General features: G+C 47.8%; 1 protein-coding gene and 1 non-coding gene across 3 annotated transcripts in view; one reads left to right on the top strand and one right to left on the bottom strand.

The window, feature by feature from the left end:
• Positions 1 to 21,823, bottom strand: part of YPEL2 (yippee like 2) — a 66,727-nt gene that overhangs the window by 36,689 nt on the left and 8,215 nt on the right. Inside the window, exon 2 of one of the 2 annotated variants that reach the window (XM_025281178.3) lies at positions 5,847 to 6,160. In XM_025281178.3, the coding sequence (XP_025136963.1) occupies positions 5,847 to 5,963 (117 nt within the window). In that variant the 5' untranslated portion in view covers positions 5,964 to 6,160. Of the gene's footprint in view, positions 1 to 5,846; positions 6,161 to 21,823 lie in introns of those variants that run through there. The other variant, XM_044939622.1, reaches the window with a different exon arrangement.
• Positions 6,984 to 7,055, top strand: TRNAY-GUA. Its single transcript has one exon. It is a non-coding gene; the product is annotated as a tRNA-Tyr (tRNA).

The raw sequence follows: 21,823 nt of genomic DNA on the forward strand, positions 1-21,823 counted from the left end.
TGGTACAAGACTTTTGTGGAGTCACTGGCGTAGAACGCTAGAGCTGAGAAGCCGCGGTGGGTGAGTGGGCCTCTCAGCTGCCACCAGGTCAATACAAGACTTCAGAGCATCTTCCTCCCTGCCACTTTTCTCACAGTGATGCTGCATTTAGTGTCTAGGCAGGAAGGAAAAACCCAAAGGCCACCACTGTGAGCCCAAAGGAACCCCACAGGGAACAAAAAGAACCTGCCTCCTAATTAGGCTGCAGCCTCACACAAGGAGGCCCAGCTGCTCACATGCAGAGCAGTGGAGTGGGTGAGGTGGACACTGGGCTGGTCACGGAGTTACCAGCCTCCGACACCTTCCCTCTAAGGACCCAGGGCGCTTAGAGCAACCTGTGTCCTGGAATGAAGCCAGCGTGCCCAAAGTGGGTTCACGGGAGATTAGTCCAATTCACCGTTCTTAAGTGGCCTCCTTGCCAGGCCATCCAAGGGCTAGCAGGAAGGAGGTGAGGGAAGGACGAAAGACAGTTTTTCAGGAAAGGCTTTGTGAAGATCCAGGTTGCCAGAATAGACAGTATCCACTGAAGTGAGCATTAGATTGTTTTCGCTGGGGGCAACTGCTCTGATGGAAACTATTATTATTTTATAACCAAAGTGTATTCTTATACTGTGACTTGCACCATTAAGTGAGAAACAACAGCGTGAGCAATTCCTCGTGCCAACTCAAAATACCTATGAGTGCAAACACTTCAGCATTTAGACCACAACACCCCCTAAGAAAGCAATTGTAGGAGGCCTCAGCACATTCCCTAGATAGCTCTGTCATCGATTCAAAAAGCAGCACCCCCTCCCGGCACCCCCCTCATCCCCAGCATCCTACAGAGCAAATGCTGTTACCTTTCTGCCAACACACACAGCTTTGCTGTCCTCTTCTTAGCCTTGCAAATCCAACTCCTGTGCTCCACGTTCTAAAGCGAAACTATCTTGGTATAAAGTCAATTTGCTTAGTGTCAGGCAGGAACAATCCTGTCCACCCATCTCCTTGCCTTTTTTTTTTTTGGACATCAAGGCCAAGAGAAGCCAAGGGACAACTTTATATTTGCACAGAGCTTTGTGATTTGCAAACCACCCACACATCCATGATCTCATCCAGTCTCGTAACAACCCAATGAGGTAAACCTGCTCCCTTGACACTCAAATAAGGTAGGGCTACCTCCTAGGGCTGTTAGGGCCATGGCACGTAGTAAGTACGCAACAAGCGCTAACTACTGGCCATAGACACAGCAAATATTACTCATTTTATTGGTGAGAAATTGAAACTCAGAGGTTGGACAGCTGATTCCAGGCAATGAGCCCTCTAGGAATCTAGAGAGAGCTGGGAAGACAGAAAGCCTAGTGCAGAGTCTTTCCGCCACCGTATCAATACGGACCCTAATTGTTTAAAACCTGACAACTACGCATCTCCATGGAGGCTTAGCTATGTTGAGAAGAAGGAAGCCTGAAGTCCTGATTCTGTTCCCAGCTCTCTGCTAGCCCCGGAGCTTTAGTTCTCTGTACCTTTGTGTCGCCTTCTCCATAATGAAGGCAGACTCACTTAAAACAAAACAAAAACCCAAACAATGGAACCTCAAGCTTCCAGATGAAAGGCTCTATTACAAGGACAAAGTATCATTTAATTACACTGCTGCTCCAGTTAGTTGCTTCCCAGCTCCTAACTCCCACTGGGTGGATTCTGAAACTGCATAGGAGATTATGTCAAGAGGGGAGAACAGGAGAAACATTCTCTCCCTGAACTTTCTTAAATGGAAGAGAGAAACAAAATGAAAAGAAAGGCCTATTTTCCAGGGAGGGGGCTGGGGCAATGATCTTTCCATTAAGCGGACTTGCATAAGAAATCTATAGATTATTTAACACCGGGGGTGGCTGTGGAATGAAATAAAGGAATCTTTGTGCGATGCCAGCCACAGTTCCCTCGCTCTCCCGGCAGTCAGGAATTTAACCCAGCTCTTTAAATCATCAAGCCCCAATGCGCCCCATCTGTGCATCGGTTGTAACCAATGAAACTGAAGCCTGTGCTGACTTTGGCCTGGACTTGTGAAGGAGGCTTTCTGCCCCAAAACAGGGCAGGAAGGAGGACATTAAGTCTTTTTTTGCTCATCACTTGTTTTCTCCCAAGGCTCAACAAGAGCCATCCATCTGTTTATTTGATCATTTATTGAGCTCTTGACGTGGGCCAGGTTCTGACCCAGAGATACAAAGCTCGTAGGATACGGCTCCAGGAGGAAACGGACGTGTAAGAGCTCCTGGGAGAGAGGAAGGAGGTAAAGAAAAATGATAGTCCAGTGGTTAAGACCCTATGCTTCAGAAATGCAGGGGTTATGGGTTCAATCCCTGGTTGGGGAACTAAGATCCCATAATAGTGTGCAGCATGGCCAAAAAAAGAAAAATGGATGCTCCTGGCTGAGGCACAGAGGCCTGAAATACCCCCATCTGCATATCCAGGGAAATGCTGCTGGATATGCCAAGAGGTTAGAACATTACTCAAGGAACTCTAAAGCTAGGCTCTGCCAGATCATCTAAGGCCACGAAAAAAGTTAGTGAGACTGCAGGTATGCGCAAGTAAGGCTTTGAAGGTTGAACTTTTCTAACTTCAGGATTTTAAGCAGAGGACGTGCAACACCTGATTTACACTTTGAAAAGATCCTTGTGACTCTTCTCGGAAATGTGCTATAAGGAGCATGAGTCAAAGTAAGGAGACCAGTTACAGAGCTCATTGCTGGAGTCCAGACAAGGGAAGATGGTGAAAACTGGCCGGATTTGAAATATATTTTTTGAGGGCAGAGCTAACAGGACTTACCTGTGAATTAGATGTGGGGACTGAGTGCAGGGGGAGGGAGAAAGGGGGGCAGTAGTAAGACGGGAATCAACAATGACCCTTTGGCTTAAAACTCAGCATTCAGAAAGCTAAGATCATGGCATCTGGTCCCATCACTTCATGGCAAATAGATGGGGAAACAACGGAAACTGACAGACTTTATTTTTGGAGGCTCCAAAATCACTGCAGATGGTGACTGCAGCCATGAAATTAAAAGACACTTGCTCCTTGGAAGAAAAGCTATGACCAACCTAGACAGCATATTAAAAAGCAGAGACATTACTTTGCCAACAAAGGTCCATCTAGTCAAAGCAATGGTTTTTCCAGTAGTCATGTATGGGTGTGAGACTTGGACTATAAATAAAGCTGAGTGCTAAAGAATTGATGCTTTTGAATGGTGTTGGAGAAGACTCTTGAGAGTCCCTTGGACTGCAAGGAGATCCAACCAGTCCATCCTAAAGGAAATCAGTCCTGAATATTCATTCGAAGGACTGATGCTGAAGCTGAAACTCCAATACTTTGGCCACCTGATGGGAAGAACTGACTCACTGGAAAAGACCCTGATGCTGGGAAAGATTGAAGGCAAGAGGAGAAGGGGACGACAAAGGATGAGATGGTTGGATGGCATCACCGACTCTATGGACATGAGTTTGAGTAAACTGTGGGAGTTGGTGATGGACAGGGAAGCCTAGTGTGCTGCAGTCCATGGGGTTGCAAAGAGTCGGACACGACTGAGTGACTGAATTGAACTAGAACATTAAGCCAGGAACCCTAACTCTAAAGCTAAGCTCTGCCAGATCATCTAAGGCCATGTGCACCAGGCCAAAGAGGTAAGACATCAACTCTGAAGGCCATTACCAACCCCACAGACTCCCTTCTGCTCACCTTACAAGGCCTAGCTCAAATTTCTTCCAGAAATTCTTTCGGAACACGCTCAAAGTCATTGCCCTCTCTTGTTTGAGAACTCAAGACTTGAGACTTGAGTTCTTGGACAACTTGTATGCGTCTCAACTTCTCCATCCATATATGACTGGCATCCCCTACCTCAAAGGCGTCTTAGGAGGGATGAGTGAGATGGTATTATACAGTGTTAGGCAGCAGTCCTTTGTACTCTGAAGGTATCTACACGGTTTACGGTTACCTCCATTTCTTAGGACACAGCACCTCTCCCTGAAGTTAAAAAGACATCTTGGCTTCCGCTTTCTCTGGAGACTTCCAGGAACAAGACAACTCACATGTTTTTTCCCCTCCAAGCTTGCAAGCCCCCTTCCAAAGCAAAGAGGACTGACTCCCTCTCTCTCCTCTCACTGACACAGCCTCCCTGCATCCAAACCTCCAGACTCAGGGGGTTCCCAGAAGATCCAAGAGGAATCTGAGAGGAGATGAGTCGGTTGACAGGGGAGGAAGCTATAGGCTGGCTGGAACATGAGGGGCACCAAGGAGCGTGAGCAGCAGAGACCTAGAGGAGGGCAGGTGGGCCCGGGGCCTGGCCTCCAAGGTTCCAGCTCTGGGGTGACCCCAGAGCCTGGGAGGGGCCTCGGAGGAGCAGTTCTAGCTGCAGCCCTGACTTGAGGATCACCGCCACCAGACGCGGCTGTTGGAGCGGCTCCTCCGCTTCCTGTCAGGCCGGCCAGCTGGACGGCACCGCTAAGTGCCTGCAGGACCTCCCTCCCTCCGGCGGTGGCTACCGAGCCAGAGGCGGGAGCGGGGCGCCATCTTTTCTAGCACTTCTTGGAAACAGATCAAGAACACTGTTTTTTGTTTTCTTTTTACTTAGTCTGAGTTACCATAAAAGTTTTTCTTTTTTTTTACTTCAACGATATGAAGTCTACGTTCTAAAAGTGTCAAAGTGAAAGTGGTGTCTGACTCTTTGCAACCCTGTGGACTGTAGCCCACCAGGCTCCTCTGTTCATGGAATTTTTCAGGCAAGAACACCAGAGTGGGTAGCCATTCCCAAAGAATGCTTTTTTTTTTTAATTAGAGGATAATTACTTTACAAAATTGTGACGGTTTTTGCCACACATCAACATGTAGGAGCATGAGGGACACGTATGTCCCCTTCCTCTTGAACCCCCCTCACACCTCCCTGTGCACCCCACCCCTCGAGGTTCCCACAGAGCACTGGCTTCGGGGTCCCTGCCTCATACATGGATCCAGCTCCCACGGGCCACCTACAAAGAGACAAGTCCCCCTGAGCTCCTCTTCCTTTTCATGCAGCCTAGCAAAGCTGTTTCTCCTCCCTTGGGAACATAGAGCCAGTAGGGAGGGAGCACCCCCGAGGATGCTGCTTGCAGGAGCCGGGGTCTGGACTACCACTGGGAGACTCGGTTGTTTGTTATGAATAATAATCCCCCACCCCAGCTTTAGGGAGCAGTTGCCAAGGCTCCTCAGGGAAAACAGGGTTCCCGTCTTTCTTCTGATTGTGATCAAATGTCATGCCATGTTACCTCATGTAGAAGCCCTACAGGGACCCACAAACCAGTGGGTCAGCTCTTCACCAAGCCACTTGTGATTCACCCAAAGGACACCCACTTTAGTAACTAAATCATCTGGTAACCGTCCCGGGGAGCTTAAAAGGCAATATTCCCTCTCTCAGCCATTAACTGCCCCTACCTCTCTCTCTCCTACCTACCACCTTTCTTAGAAGTCCTTTCCAGGCAGGCAGCCCCCTACATTGAGTTCATCTGCCAACCCAGGCCAGGCCACCTGGGTGCAAGGCTTCAATCACTCCTTGGCCCCTCTCCCCACGACCTGGGGATGTCAACAGCAATGACACCCACTTTCCAAAGTTACAGATTAAACTAGTACTGTATCCCCCCAACTCTGAGTTCTTTCTTAGTTTTGAGTGAGACAGGCATGCAGATCCGCCCTTCCTGGACAAAAGGAGGAATACAAACGTCCCGGGCCCTTTGGGAGAGCTTGTCCATGTCTGCAAACCCAGAAGCGCCCTCCCCCGAGGTCGGCAAGGAGGGCCTGCAGCGAACATGTACCTTGGAAATAAGTTCATCGTGATTGGCCAAGTGGGCTCTGCAGTGAATGCAGCTGTAGGTGCGATGGCAAGAAGGCAGATAAGCCTGGAAAGTCTTGGATCTGGTCATCTTCACCATTGGCGCTGCTGAGCCGGGGGTGAACTCTGGGGTGGCCCACGAGGCACTCCCACAGGACGGGTCGCACGGGAAACACCGGAAGACGCAGGTAAAGGCCGTGGTTTGGCGGGGGGTGGGTGTGCGGCAGGCTCCACACACTGGTGATGTCTTCAGAGGAAGGACCCTCAAGCAGAGGTCTCGGGCTGGTTCTCAGCAGCCTGCAGGGCCAAGATAAGCGAATATCATTAGCTAGATGGAGCTGGGCTTCCTGTAAAGCCAGTGGAGTCCAACTGCCACCCGAGAGAGGGCAACATTTACAGCATAAAATGATCCCCCTTCTGTGTTCTTACACTGTGCCAAGATGCCCAATGAATAAGAAAGAAACCAGTGGAGATCTCGCTGTTGCTGCAGTTCTAGAGCTGGAGATTCAGTGTCGCCTCAGGGCTCTCAGGAGTTATACCCTGCCAACGTCCAGCAAACTGGCACGATCACCACCCCCAGGAACCTCTAGACATGGTGGTTGTTTAGTCGCTACGTTGTGTCCGACTCTTTTGCAACCCCATGGACTGTAGCCTGCAGGGATCCTCTGTCCATGGGATTTCCCAGGCAAGAACACTGGAGTGGGTTGTCATTTCCTTTCTCCAGGGGATCTTCCCAACCCAGGGATCAAACCTGCATCTCCTGCATTGCAGGCGAATTCTTTGCTGCTGAGCTACGAGGGAAACTCACAGCTCTAGAAAAGGCCAGGCTTAAAGATCTGCCACCTACAGCCCCAGGCGAGGACCCCTGGGGTCCTGTTTTCCCGATCCAACCAAGATAAATGGCTTTCCTGCAGTCAACAATCACAACGGATTTGTATTCATCTCCAAATACTAGAAGTCCTCCAGCAGTTGAAATCACCATCTGAAGAGGCATCAAACCCCAAGTCTCTTTTGCATATAAAGGAAACACAGGATATAAAGGATCAAGCTCCCGACAAAGAGGATCCCTCATGGCCAGGCAGTCCTTTTGAGAAATGATTCTTTTTGTAATATAAGGGCTTCCCTGGTAGCTCAGATGGTAAAGCATCTGCCTGTAATGCAGGAGACCCAGGTTCAATCTCTGGGTTGGGAAGATCCCCTGGAGAAGGAAATGGCAACCCACTCCAGTATTCTTGCTTGGAGAATTCCATGGATTGAGGAGCCTGGTAGGCTACAGTCCACGGGGTCACAAAGAGTCAGGCACGACTGAACGACTTCACTTCTCTTCGCTTCTCTTTGTAATACCTTGCCCAGAAGAAGATGCTCAGCACATTTGTTTTTAATTAAGTAAAATGAAGACAACTAATGGCAGAATCAGACTCCTGCATCTCAAATTCACAATAACAGTGAATCTGACCAGAATTTCTCTTCCAACACTTAAACTTTCCATTACTCACCCCATAGTACCAAGCATTTCTCCTACCAAAGCCTCAGCTTTATGATTCCCATTGGGAACAAGGTCACAGAGAAAGAGGGTGGCTCCTGGGGTATGTCCAGTTAAAGATCTGAGGGCAAAACCCCAAGCTCTGAGACCCACTCTGCTTCTCTGTGGCTCACATACCTGAGGCTTCTGGATCTACCTATTCCCTGGGCTTCACTCTTCACTAACGGGGGTGGTGTTCCCACTTGCCTACCTCCCAGGAGAGCCAGAGTGTTAATTAACGCCTGCGTCATGCTTTGAAGATAAAATTATTTAGAGAGACGGGGGAGGAAGACAAACAAACTCAGATATTCCTTGCTGCATTATGCCTGGGATCCATCTGGATGTTCGGACAAAGCCCGCCAATCAGTCTTTTCCCTCTAGAGCTCTACTGGAACCAAAGCTTCAGCAGGAAAGCCGCCCTCCTCCCTGGCATCCTTCCCACTACAGCGTCACTGCAGGTGAAGAAGGAATTCATAGGGCCTGGACTCCATCTTAGGCCTGTTCATGCTGATCATGCTCGGCCACCTTTCCAATGGACTCTGAACTCTGTGTTTACTTGCCTATGAAAACAACAACAGAAGGATAAGACCCCCTCCAGACAAGGGAACCTTGAAGATCGTGTCTAGGTTACTCATCGCCTAAGAGAAAACATACACTAATCACCCCTTCCTCCAGATAGGCCATAAATTTTTCTGTATCAATGGGAGTGTAACCTCGGGTTTATCGATTATTGGCTAATTGTTTGACTGTTTGAGCACATGAGCACATAGCACGTGAATAATGGGGTTATTGGAATTGTATTTTCTTTGGTTTATGTAAGTCTCTAGGAATTTGGAGCGGTGGGTTCAGACATGTACACATGGGGAATAAAAGATTTTCACAAATGCTGGTCGGGGTCCTTGGCTAAGAGGAGACTGCCTTGGGCCCGCCGGTGTAATAAACTGCACTCCACTATCTGCATTGTCCTTCTGAGTGAGTTTGTTTCCTGGAACGCGTGGCTACACCACAGGCCTCTAGGGCACAATATAGCCTCCTGAGTGGCTAACACCCCTGGCCAGCACTAGGCTCAAGGACAGCAGTGGTCACCAGCTCTCACCCTGCATATCCCTTGAGAGCTGAGCCAAGTAAGCGCCACATCCAGAGTGACCAACTGGTCACCTGAAATGTCCAACTGCTAAAGGGGTTCAGACCTAGAGGGGCCCAGGCACAGTGTCTTGGCTGCTCGAGTCTCCCACTGCTAATTTTAAAGAGGAGTAATTGGGGACTTCCCTGGCAGGCCAGTGGCTGAGACTTCACGCTCCCAATGCAAGGGGCCTGGGTTCGATCCCTGGTCAGGGAACTAGATCCTACATGCCGCAACTAAAAAGAACCCATGTGCTGCAACTAAGACCCGGCACAGCCAAATCAATTTTTTTTTTTTTTTTAAGAGTCATCAGATTAAACTGAGCATCATAGAAATACTTGAAGAATATGGGAGGGGCAGGGGTAAGAGGGGCTTCCCAGGTGGCTCCAGTGGTTAAAAAAAAAAAAAGAAAACCTGCCTGCCAACACAGAAGGCGTATGAGATGAGGGTTTGATCCCAGAGTCAGGAAGATCCCCTTGGAGAAGGGCACAGCAACCCACTCCGGTATTCTTGCCTGGAGAACCCCATGGACAGAGGAGCCTGGCGGCCTATAGTCCATGGGGTCACAAAGAGTCGGACGCAACTGAAGCGACTCAGCACACGTGCATGGATGGGGGTCAGAATTCACCTGCTCAGCTTTGCCTCAGTGTGAGGCCTGGCCATAACAGGAGACAACACGACCCCTTGGATCAGAGCCCCCGCATCTCACCCTAAGCTTACTCTGCAAACGCTAAGGTTGAGTGGTCCAAACCAAAGCCCACAGTAGACCAAGGCTGTTGGGTGTTGAAGTGTTGCAGGTGGTAGAAAGAGCCAAGGACCCTGCTTGGGGTTTCCTGAAAGATCCTAAAACTTTGCAACACTCCTGTGTCATTCTCAGGAATGGCAGCATTTCCAGGAAAGGAAGTGGTGAAAGGTCAGGGGGTAGGGGTCAGGAACAGGAAAGCCAGCGCAGGGGAAGCAGGCGGGAGGCTTGCCCCAGGCCAGGAGCTCCTGAAGGCCAGGGCCCCTGCTGCCTAGTGGAGAGCAGGAGGAACACCAGCTGGCCTGTCCGCCTTTGATCCAAACTTGCGGGAAGGCGAGGGAACAGTGAGCCCTGGCTGCCAGTCTGGGTTTACAGAGCAGCCCCAGAGTCTGTTTCCTTACACACGCAGACAGTTTCTGAATTATGCATTTCCCCAGAGTAGAATTATTTCTTTTCTCACTTCTCTTCTGTAGGAAACCCCCCAAAAAAAGTTCACAGGCAGGGATTTCTGGTTATGCTCAGCTTTAAATGTGAATCTCAAAACTTACGCAAACCTTTGGAGAAACTGGCATTCATAGTCTGCATTAAACATGCATGTGTCAGATACAAACACAGTCATCCAGCTCAGAACTTAAGAAGAGAAAAATGGACCATGCAAGCAACATCGCAGGCTGCCTGGTGCTAGAAAAGCCCCGAACAGCCTTGGACTTTGCTCTACAGTTGCCCTGCTCCTTGCAAAGTCTCCACTCATTCCTAGGAATTGACAGGAACCCACAAAAGGTGACTCCTTCCCCAAGATGGAAAGAAAGAAAAAGTGGCTTGCTGAAATATGAATCTTGTTCAACTGCTGCAGGGCAAACAAGAAGGAATAAGAGGGGGAAAGTGGAAAGTAAGGTGCAGGAGGATCAAGAGGGGGGTCCTTGAACCTGAGAAGAAAGGAAAGAATGGGCTGAGCCAGAAAAAGTGAAGAGCTGGAGACCAAAAAATAATCACCAATTACTGTCTCCTCCCCTCTTAAGGCCAAATATTAAAAGCTGCTTCCTTAAAAAGCAGTCCATTTTTTAAAAGGAAGTAAAAAGAAGTCAGTTGTTAGGAAGGAAGATGAAATAGCTTTGTTTTTGTTTTTTTTTAAGGAAGAAATTAAGGCCTCAGGGCTGCAGAACTCACTGCATTTTAATCTCTGGACGCTGGTACCTGCTAATGGGGCCACAGGCTCCATGGGGCTTCCTGAGTCCACCTTGCTGAACACATTGTGGAGTTTAAATTGATTTCCAACAATAATCAAATGAGCTCAATATTTAAAAGCCTCAGGGCACGTGTACAAATTAAACACCATTTTAAGCAAAGTAATAATCCATCACAGTGGAAATTAAAGGGAGATTTGCTACCACCTCCAGCTGGCCCCTGCTGGTCGACGTGGAAAGAAAAGATGGGAACTATTATGATTAAAAACAAAGACCTCAGATACGCCACGCTGAGAGCCAAACTCACAGGGAGCACACGGCGAACCTAGACATCCCACCTCATGGACTGGGCTTTTCTACCAGAAGCCACGACTGCAGGTGGAATTCAAAACAGAAACTTCTGCGTGTCCCCAGGAGGGAGGGGAAGGAGGTACCGAGCCCTCAGGTAAGTCATGAACAGCGAACAAGGCTGCATCCGATCTCACAGAGCCTCGGAAACGGGGAGGACGGAACTCGCTGGGGGAGTGACCCCCCTACCAGCCACAGGACAGGACCACCCCGAGGCACACGTCAGTGCTTCCGCTTCTTCTGGGGTGTTGTTCTGGAGGAAGGCAGGCAAAGACTGCCTGGAAAAGAAGTGGGCCCTGCAACCAGAGACCGGTGATGGGGGACTTCCCTGGTGGTCCAGTGGTTAAGACTCCACCCTTCCAATGAAGTGGGTGTGGGTTCGATCCCTGGTCGGGGAACTAAGATCCCACAGGCTGGCCAAAAAAATAAATTTAATAAAATAAAAATAAAATTGTGAAAATGGTAAACTAAAAAGAGAGACTGGTTCTGCTCCACTGTAGCTGAGGGACTGTGGCAAGTTCTTCAACTCCTCTTACCCCCAGCTTCCCCAATTCTAATAAAACCGACATACTCAGGGTGAGGAGGATCAAACGAGAGGATGTAAGTACATGCACAGCGCTGGCACACAAAACACCAAAATTGTAGCTATTACTATTTTTAGTGGTCAATGAATTTAAAAAAAAAAAAAAAAGATGCTGTTGCTTCAAAAAAAGAAGAAAAAGAAAAAGGAGGCCAGAGAGTTCAGAGACAGACATGGTTTTCCTGCCGCTTCATTAGGATCGTCTAGCTTGTCTTCAAGCAAGGTAGATGGTACCATTGGGATCATTGGGATGACATTTCTCTAAACCTAGAATTCTCCTCTCAAGGTGGTGAGCACACCGGAGGAACCGCAGCATTGTTCCTTCCCCTAAGGGGCGATTTCCCTCGTGGCCATGCTCACAAAGGCCCTAAAGCACTGTCAGGAACACAGCATCGCTGATGCACACAGCCCTGGCAGGCAGCTGAGTCTCCTTCCCCCTTAAACCCACCTTCTGCATTTCAGCCAGTGTTACGTATTTAAAAAGCAGATTTGACCATCTCATCACTTTCACATCCTTCATAAAGGCAATATGAGGCAGTGGGTGAACAGATGGATTTTGGATATTTAACTAAAAACAAAAACAAAAACAAAAAACCAAAACACCTAATTCAAAAAGATCTATGTACCCCTATGTCCACTGCAACACCATTTACAATAGCCAAGATATTGAAGCAAGTGTGTTCACTGATGGATGAATAAAGATGTGATATATATCATATATATATATTTATTCATATACACACACAATGAAATATTACTCATAGAAATGAATGAAATCCTGCCATTTGCAATTACACGGTTGCACTTGAAGGGTATTGTGCAAGGTAGAATAAGTCAGAGAAAAACAAACACCATATGATTTTACGTATGTCTAAAAACAAAGCAAACGAACCAACATAATAAAACAGAAACAGAGTCACAGATACAGAGAACAAACTGGTGGCTGCCAAAGAGGAGAGGTGTGGGGGTACAAATAAAACAGGTGAGATACAAACTTCCAGCGATAAAATGAGTCATGAGGATGAAATGTACACACAGAATTCAGTCAACAATAAGGTAATAACTTTGTACGGTGACAGGTCTTACTGTGGTGATCATTTCATAATGTATAAAAATATTAAATCACCACATTGTATACCTGAAATTAATATCATATTGTGCCATATGTAATTAATTACAACTCTATTTTAAAAAAGGTTTTTGGAACCAGACTCCGAGGATTTCAAATCTCAGTTCAATAATTTATTAGCTGTGTGACTTTGAACAACTTAACTCTCTGGACCTTGCTCTCTTCATCAAAATCTAGAACACTAATAATGACCTCATAAGGCTCTTGTGAGAATTAACTAAGCTAAAACCAATAAAGTACTTAACATATGCACCTGGCATATAGTAAAGAAAGAAAGAAAGAAAGAAAGAAAGAAAGTGAAGTCGCTCAGTCGCTCCTTCTCCAGGGGATCTTCCCAACCCAGGGACTGAACCCGGGTCTCCCGCATTGCTGGCAGACTCTACCAACTGAGCCACCAACGGACTATATATAAATACATACATATATATCTATATCTGTTGAGGTTACAGCTTAACCATTTTCCAGCTTTTCCATCTTGTACTTATTGTAGGCCCTAAAGGAGGAAATGGCAACCCACTCCAGTCTTCTTTCCTGGAGAATCCCAAGGACAGAGGAGCCTAGCAAGCTACAGTCCACAGGATCGCAAAGTCGGACACAACTGAGCACAGACACACTTATTGTAGGAACTCTTAGGAATCCTAAGGAGGATTTCATGCTGCCTTTAAGGACAGGAGGGTAGGCGCTTGTTGACTGACTAGCTTGTTCCAGGAGGAAAGAGAGAAGACCCAACTGGAGGCAACAAACAGGCTGCAGTGGAAAGGGGACAGGTGAGCCCTTCTGGGACTGGAGACAGAGAAAACGAAGAGACAGAACGGCTGTGGAAAACCTCTATCCCAGGAGATACCCTTCTCTCTTCCCCGTTTTCCTGATCTCACCAGAATCCTCGACCCTGACCAGGGAGCAGGGGGCCCAGTTTCCCTGGGCTGCCACCTGAGAGAAGTGGGTGGTGGTATCTTCCCCTGGTGAGGAGGACAGGATTAGAGGTGGACTTGGATTCTGTCTTGGTTCTTCTCACTAGCTGCATCGCCACTGGGCAAGCTGCCTGAAAGAGGCTAACAGCGCCCTCCTCGTGGAGGAGACAAAAGCATGAAATGACATAATGCAAGGGAAGCATTCAGCACAGCACCTGGCATGTGGCTGGCACTCCGTAACCTTGAGAAGCTGCGATCATCCTCACCAGCAAGAGAGAAAAAAACGCGGGAACCCTTCCTGTTCAGGAGACCCGAATGAGCGGTGCTCCTGTCTGCCAGGTTGACTCATGGTGGTTAGAGGGTTAGGCCTAAATGAATCCACTTAAAGGTATACTGTGGTTTAAGCAGGTTCTGGTGGCTTAGCTGGGGATCTGACATTACTGCACTGTCATTGTGAACAACAGACCACTCCATCACTTCATGCAATGGAAGGTTTCCTCTGCAGTCTGCATTGACTCTACTGATCCCAGGAGGGCGCTGCTACTGAAAACATTATTGAAACTCTGCATTAAAACTGCCACAAGCTGATGTGCAAGGCACGTGGGAAAAACAATGCTATCACTTCATGGTTAACCACTTTATACCTCTGAACTCAGGTGGTACTTTAAATCCATCTAGTTGATGAAAAATAAATAAATAAACCATTTGGATATTCAGGAAACCACTCGTTCATAAACAAAACCAACCATTCATCTCTATGTTGGATACAGGGTCTAGTCTTGATTTCAGGGGGATTAACTGTCAGATGATAATCCTACATGATCTCTAGGATTCCTTCAGCTCTTAAAATCCTGATTTCATGTTGTAATGATGTCTCTGCCAGCTGAACCCTGCCCCAGAGTAAAGTGCCCATCCACCAACCTTCTGTTTTGCGAGGTCACAGAAACATGCCAGCCTCACAAAGTCCACTGGCTTGACAGTGCTTTGCAACATCTGTTAGCAAAACAATATATTTACCACATGGCCCTTAGTTCAGCACTCTGCCTGGGAGGCCCCCATGTGAGGCTTACATCTGTTGGAACACCTGCATAGAGAAGAGGCACCTCCTCTTGAATATCCTGAAACTTGAAAGTAATTTACTAGTCATTACATACAAACAGCTGTTGCTAGCTGCCTAGGAAGAGATCAGATATTACTTTGGGTTGTTTCTACAATTCTAACCAAATACGATCTGTCTGAAGATTCATTACCAAGCACGTTTGGCTCAAGTTCATTGATGGCTCCCTTCTTTTTCTTATACAACACCAAGATCCAACAAGGATTTAAGGGGGCTTTACAAAAGCACAAATCATACAATACTATTAAAATAGATTAAGAAATTAGGGTCGGAAGAATTAAAGAACACAAAGAGTTAGGACACAAACGCATGCTATTAAATTGCTAAAGATTTACTAAATTTCCACTGCAAATTTGGCTTTGAGCTCCCCAGGAACCAAGGCAGGGAAAGAAAATACCAGCCGTTAAACGTTTTATATTTCCTATGAAATAAAAGCATCTTGGTTGTTCAGGATACAGATTCTCTGAGAGACATTTCTCCTCTGGGTGGTTGCAGGAGACAATGAGCAAGCCAGGGGATAGAGCCCCAGTGCGTCAGCCCTTTCCACCCCGGAATTCTCTTGCAAGTCTTTCTCAGAGGTCCCTCCATGAAAATGGACAGCATGAGGAACACTGAAGGGCGATTCAGTAACTGGGATTCTACACGGGGTCAAATGAGGGCGGCCCAAGAACGTGGCTTTCGGATGGTCTGGCTGGATCCAGCGATATCGACTCTCTGGAGGAATGGGAGAACTACACAGCCTCTGGCAGCGCTCCACGAATATCATTTATCACAACCAGGCTTTTGAGTAACAAAAATATGGGCAGCCTCCAACATGCCAAGTCCAAACACTAATACTTTTGAATGCTAGCACTTATTTGGCCCTGGTGCTGCATTCAGCTCTCTTGCTGGGCTGTTTTTTCCCCTGAAACTCTCCCTTACAGGCCTTCTCTTGCCTCTCTGAGCCTCAGTCTCCCTGGCAGCTCTTCCATCCTCCTCCTCCTTGGAGGAGCTTTCACCATATGCCTGCCTGCCTGCCTGCCTGCCTGCACTCCCCCTCCAGCATTCTCATCCACACTCAAGTCTTCTAAATACCTTTCTGGATTCCTTTCTTTCTTTAATATTTATTTATTTTTATTTATTTGGCTGCACTGGATCTCAGTTATGGGATCTACTTCCCCGACCAGGGATGGAACCCAGGCCCCCTGCAGGGGAAGCGTGGAGTCTTAGCCACTGGACCACCAGGGAAGTCCGTGGATTCCTCTCTACAGGGGGACCCCGTTCTGGCTCCTAGGAAAGCGTTTAAAATTCCCAAAGCCAGCACCATCTCTCACCCTCCCCAGGCTCCGATTCCCTGTCCCCCTCTTCTGTCCCCTCCTCCTGGAGGCCCAGCTGCCCAGGCAGGAAACACCCTTTCTTCTCTCTCCCTTCTGTCACTCACACATACCCTGTCTGTCCCCTACACAGCTGACTGCCTCGACAACCCACCCTCCCACTGTCGCCCTCAGTCCAAGCCGCAGCATTGTGAGCCAGGCCCTCTCTCACCCTGCACTTCCTGAACTAGGCCCCCTGACTCAGCTCTTACCTCTCCAACCCAACTGTTCTAGAACTCTATTTATACAGCACAATCTGATCACAGTGCTCTCCTGTTTTAAACCTCCAGTGGTTTCCTAGCAGCCTGCAAGACAAGGTTCAACCCCCGTTAGGTGGCACTGAAACCTGGGCCCAATTCTCTGTATCTTCTCGTCAGCTTCCCACACTGCTGCAAACCTGTTTCCCCATCAGACTGAGCTCCTTCATTACCTTTTCTCAAGTTATTTCAGCCTCCTGCAAAGCCTTAACGTATCTTCTGTGCCCAGTAAATACCTGCTGCTGCTGCTAAGTCGCTTCAGTTGTGTCCGACTCTGTGTGACCCCATAGAAGGCAGCCCACCAGGCTCCCCCATCCCTGGGACTCTCCAGGCAAGAACACTGGAGTGGGTTGCCATTTCCTTCTCCAATGCATGAAAGTGCAAAGTGAAAGTGAAGTCACTCAGTCGTGTCTGACTCTTCGTGACCCCATGGACTGCAGCCTACCAGGCTCCTCGGTCCATGGGATTTTCCAGGCAAGAGTACTGGAGTGGGGTGCCATCGCCTTCTCCGCAGTAAACACCTACTCATCCCTTAGTACCCAGCTCAAATAAGACCCTGAAGAGGGACTTCCCTGGCAGTCCAGTGCTGCCAATACAGGGATGCAGGATCGATCCCTGGTTGGGGAGCTTAGGATCTCACGTGTCTCACAGGCCAAAAGAAAAAGAGAGCCTAAGCAGAGCTAGGGGCCCCCTTCATCCAGCATGCAAAAAAACTGTTCTCTGGAATGGTACTTTTCCACTCTCAGGCTGGAAACTTTCTGTTTCAGAGGTTCAGTCTCTACCTGCCCACCCTCCTTGGCTCCCAAGGACTCCTGGTATCCAGCACACTGGAGATTCTTGATAAATGTTAATTAACTGAGTAAAGTGAATGACCATCATTGGCTCCGTGCTGCCCTATAAGCTGATATTTTTTATAGTCTCCTTACTTTGCCATTATCCAGTACATTTAAAATACTGAATTCTGGGCATTACATGGGACTCACACACCATTAATGTTCCACAAACTCTTCTGATGTAAACTCACTTGGGCGGGCAGGTTGAAACCCAGGACTGTGGAGCCCTATCTCTGACAGGCCCCACCATAAAAACCTCTGATGGTTTTACCCAGCTGCTGTCTGCTGGCAGAAATACTTTCCATTCAGTCTCCCCTGGCCCTTCCCACCACTGCCCACCTAGGGCAACTTCCCAAGGCACCCTTCCCAGGCTGGCAGTGGCTTCCAGACCCCTAGAGAAACCCCCAGATTTCCCACCCAGGAACCTTCTCTTCCAGGATGGTCCCCACTAACGCCCCAAGGCAGTCTGAGCTGCTGCTCTTGGTAAGAATGAGTCAGAGAAAATGCAGTGTCAGACTTGGTTCAGGCCAAGAAGGAAAGGGTCCGTTGACCCTGCCTCTGCTCCACGTTTCAAAGACACCAGATCTACCCACTTGCAGTCCCCAGGGCCTGGGACCTTCAGTGTCAGTCCTTCGTTTTGTGCTTGGCCATGCTCAGAGAGGCTAATCCTGGTTAAAACAAAATGAATGCATTCTTCCCATGATCTGGGGCCCAGACAGGGATCCAGCCCATTCCTCTGTCCCAGACAAGGCTACGTGTGAACTGTTATGTAAAGCAGCCATTTAGAAGATCTGTAAAGAAAACGTCTTGGAAAGCAGAGTAAGAGATGTGGCCAGTCCTCAGATTACTTCTCAAGGGAACCCTCACCTTAGACTCCTCCAAGCCCCACAAGGCCAGGCCCCCAACTCCACGTGATAGCACTTGTCACTGTTGTGACTGGTTGATTATTTGATTGTCGCCTGTGTCTCACACACTCAAAGATCCAATATTATTTACTGAATACATGAATGTCTTTTGGAACAAGGGCACTGTGTGACCTTGATTTCTCTTTAACTGCTGCTCCCCTAGGGCACAGCTGGGGCCCCAATTAGCTACAAGCCATCCATCCCAAATCTGCCAATACCATTCTATTGTTCCGCTGTCAGCATGCCTTTGGCTTTCTCACTTTAATCTCCCAATTCAAATAAATCCAAAACTCGACTCTGACATCTGTGGCTGGGCTCCCTGCCTTTCCACGATTGGAATTTGGAAACTGGACTTAAAACTCAGGAGAAAAAAAGGGCAGAGGCACTTTCCAGAGGCTGCCTGTATGTCCAAAGTCTCAGCCATCACCACCCCAAAGATGGATGCATTTTGTTCTAAGAATTAAACTGTCACCTAGCGTGGCCATTTATTGAAGAAATGGAAAAGGAACAGGGTGGGGGAGACAGATTCATTCTAGAGCAAATTTCTGGATTCTTCCTGTTATGGGAATGGCAGATTTTAGTAAGAATGACAGCCTCATCTCCTTTTCAGCCTGGCACACATTGGGGCCAAGCATGTTGCCAGTGCAGACTTTTCATATACTTTAAGAGGCCTCCACAGAGCTACTAGTTTATGGGCTAATCTTCCCACTGGATTGTGTGTCATTCCTGATCACGTCTAGGAACCACATCCAGTTAATCATCTGTCACAGCTAGCCCAAAGCCCTGCTGGCACTAAGAGCTCAGAGAAGGAAGGTAGGAAATGAGCAAAGGAGGTAGGAAGAGTCACTGAGGCCTTTCAGCAACTGTCAGAAAGCCTCCAGAACTCCACAATTTATTAATTTCTTACCATGGGCCCATGAGGGGTGAAGCACTTGATATGTATTATCTCAATCCTCACAACGACCCAGACAGGCAGGTATTATTATGATTACTCCTATTTGAAAGATGATGAAAAAGCCCAAGAGAAGTTAAGCAATTTGCCCAAGGTCACTCTGCTAGCAGGTACCAAAAAGTGAACTCAAAGTGTTTGCTGCTCAGTCGTACCTGACTCTGTGACCCCAGTGACCACAGGACTCCAGGCTCCTCTGTCCATGGGATTCTTCAAGCAAGAATACTGCAGTGGGCTGCCATTTCCTTCTCCAGGGGATCTTCCCTAAACCAGGGATCGAACCCAGGTCTTCTGTACTGCAGGCAGATTCTTTACTGTCTGAGCCACCAGTGGCTTAAATAGAAAGTACCAGAACTGAGATTTGAATCTGGGAACCAACCCCCTCCAGGGGATCCTTCAACCAAGACATGATAGAAAGTGATCTGAAGAGGTTCATCCTTGGTCCTGAGCCCTCTAAGACAATACCTCCCAGAGAGAGAGACTAAGTCAATTAATGACAACGCGAAACAAAGATGTCAAGTTCTCTCAGAACATCTTCAGACTCCCAGGGTTGGCCCAGTGCGTCAACTTTTAATTGCAGCAACCTGAGAAAACAAATGAGGGAAGAGAATAACCTGAACCAGAAGGTGGGACAGCAGATTGCTGCTGCTGCTGCTAAGTCACTTCAGTCGTGTCCAACTCTGTGCGACCCCATAGACAGCAGCCCACCGGGCTCCCCCGTCCCTGGGATTCTCCAGGCAAGAACACTGGAGTGGGTTGCCGTTTCCTTCTCCAATGCATTAAAGTGAAAAGTGAAAGGGAAGTCATTCGGTCATGTCCAACCCTCAGTGACCCCATGGACTGCAGCCTACCAGGCTCCTCCGTCCAGGGGGTTTTCCAGGCAAGAGTACTAGAGTGGGGTGCCATTGCCTTCCCTGGGGACAACAGATTAGGCACAAGAAAAAGCTAGTTTTCAGTTCTTATCATCTCTTCACACTAACGGGATATTTGGCTTTCAGGCTGCAGTTATGGGTGGAAATACTTTTCCCCTCAAATCCTGAAGAAAACAAATTAAGAATCATGTAAGCAAAACTAACCAAAAGCCCTATCTAATATATATTTACATAATACACATGTTTATACCATTAGCATAGCAAATACTGAAAGCGAATCCTTTCTACCTTATGGTCCGTTTGGAGGTAGGTCAGTTTAGGTAGGGACACCCCAACAAAGACGACAGTGGTCAAAGAAAACAATTAAGGGGAAACAAATACAATGGATGATACACAGGGACGTACAAACAAAAGAATAGGAAGAGGCAAACACAGAAACTAAGGGAAAGGAGGCCAAAGGTTAAGGAGGTTTAGTAGCTGGTTTCTGCCTGGGAGAGCAACTGCCTTACTGATTTCCAGACAGAGTGAGGTGGGCTGCGAAGAAAAATCTAGGAAACAGGGATATGCAGGGGTATTATTTGTTTATTCTTATTAGATTCCCTATCCTGAAAATTCTGATTCTATAGGCCTTTAGCTGGGCCAGGAATTTTTAAGACAATCAAGGTCGAGAATCCCTAGGGACAGTCTCACTTTTGAGGATGCCGATTACCTACGTGTGATTTTTCCAGTAGTCACGTATGGATGCTGAGAGCTGGACCATGAAGAAGGCTGAGCGCTGAAGAACTGCTTTCAAAGTGTGGTACTGGAGAAGACTCTTGAGAGTCCCTTGGACAGCAAGGAGATCAAATTCATTGGGAGAAGTGATGCTGAAGCTCCAATCCTTTGGCCACCTGATGCGAAGAGCTGACTCGCTGGAAAAGACCCTGATGCTGGGAAAGACTGAGGGCAAGAAGAGAAGGGGGTGACAGAGGATGAGATGGTTGGATGGCATCCTGACTCAATGGACAGGAGTTTGGGCAAACTCAGGGAGATTGTGAAGGACAGGAAAGCCTGGAGTGTGGCAGTCCATGGGGTTGCAAAGAGACACGACTGAGCAACTAAAAAACAATAATTATCTATGTCAGCTAGACCTGTTCACAGGTCTCCATCGTCCAGAGTTCTGCTATGAATGTAAGTCACAGTCCACTTCTGTGGAGCTACTCGACAGCAATGGCAGCCTAAGCAATTTCTCCCTGCATCACACATACCTCCTGACATTCCTCATACATTACCTCTCAAGTTCGTACCTCCGTGCCTTTGCACACACTGTTTCCCTGGCATGTTTCTTTCTGCATGTTGAAATCCTCTTTGCTCTTCCCAATCCTATCTCCAAAACGCCTACCCTTCTTTCTGTATTGCTGTAAGGACTTTAAACTCTTTCTACCTTGTACTCTGGTTATTGACAGAGATGCCTTCATCATTCCTATTTGAGGATATGCTCTTAGGGGCCATATTATAACTTATCTTTTTCTCCCAAAGGTCTTATCATCTGTTGAATGATGATTACCCAGGGAAATAAAATAAAACCAAGCTTGAATTTCAGCCCCAGGCCAGAGGTTCCTTTTCTCTATCTCAAAAAAGGAATCAAAATTTTCCTGACTCAGGCAGGATATGTTCTCTTGCCCCAGGTATTCCCACCCAGAACACCATGGGAAAACTAATCATTAGGCAGGTCAATATTTCCTATAACAAAATTTCACATCAGCTAAAATAAAGCCACTTTCTTCTGCCCAACTGATCTCAACCACTGTTCACACCCAGTGGACTCAGTCAGTGGCACATATTTGGCTTCCCCAGTGGCTCAGTGGTAAATAATCTACCTGCCAAGCAGGAGACATGGGTTCTATCCCTGGGTTGGGAAGATCTCCTGGAGAAGGAAATGGCAACCCACTCCAGTATTCTTGCCCGGGAAATCCTATGAAAACAGAGGAACCTGGCGGGCGACAGCCCATGATGTGGCAAAGAGTCAGACACGACTTAGCGAGTAAACAGCATCAGGCACCCATCTGCCATCTGGATATCAAGCCTTTCTTTCATGGCAAGAAACAGCCACGGGTTCCCTCCAGACACTAGAGGCTGATTTCATCCTGAGCAGGG

Source organism: Bubalus bubalis, chromosome 3 (genome assembly GCF_019923935.1).
Source record: "Bubalus bubalis isolate 160015118507 breed Murrah chromosome 3, NDDB_SH_1, whole genome shotgun sequence".
Lineage (NCBI taxonomy): Eukaryota > Metazoa > Chordata > Mammalia > Artiodactyla > Bovidae > Bubalus > Bubalus bubalis.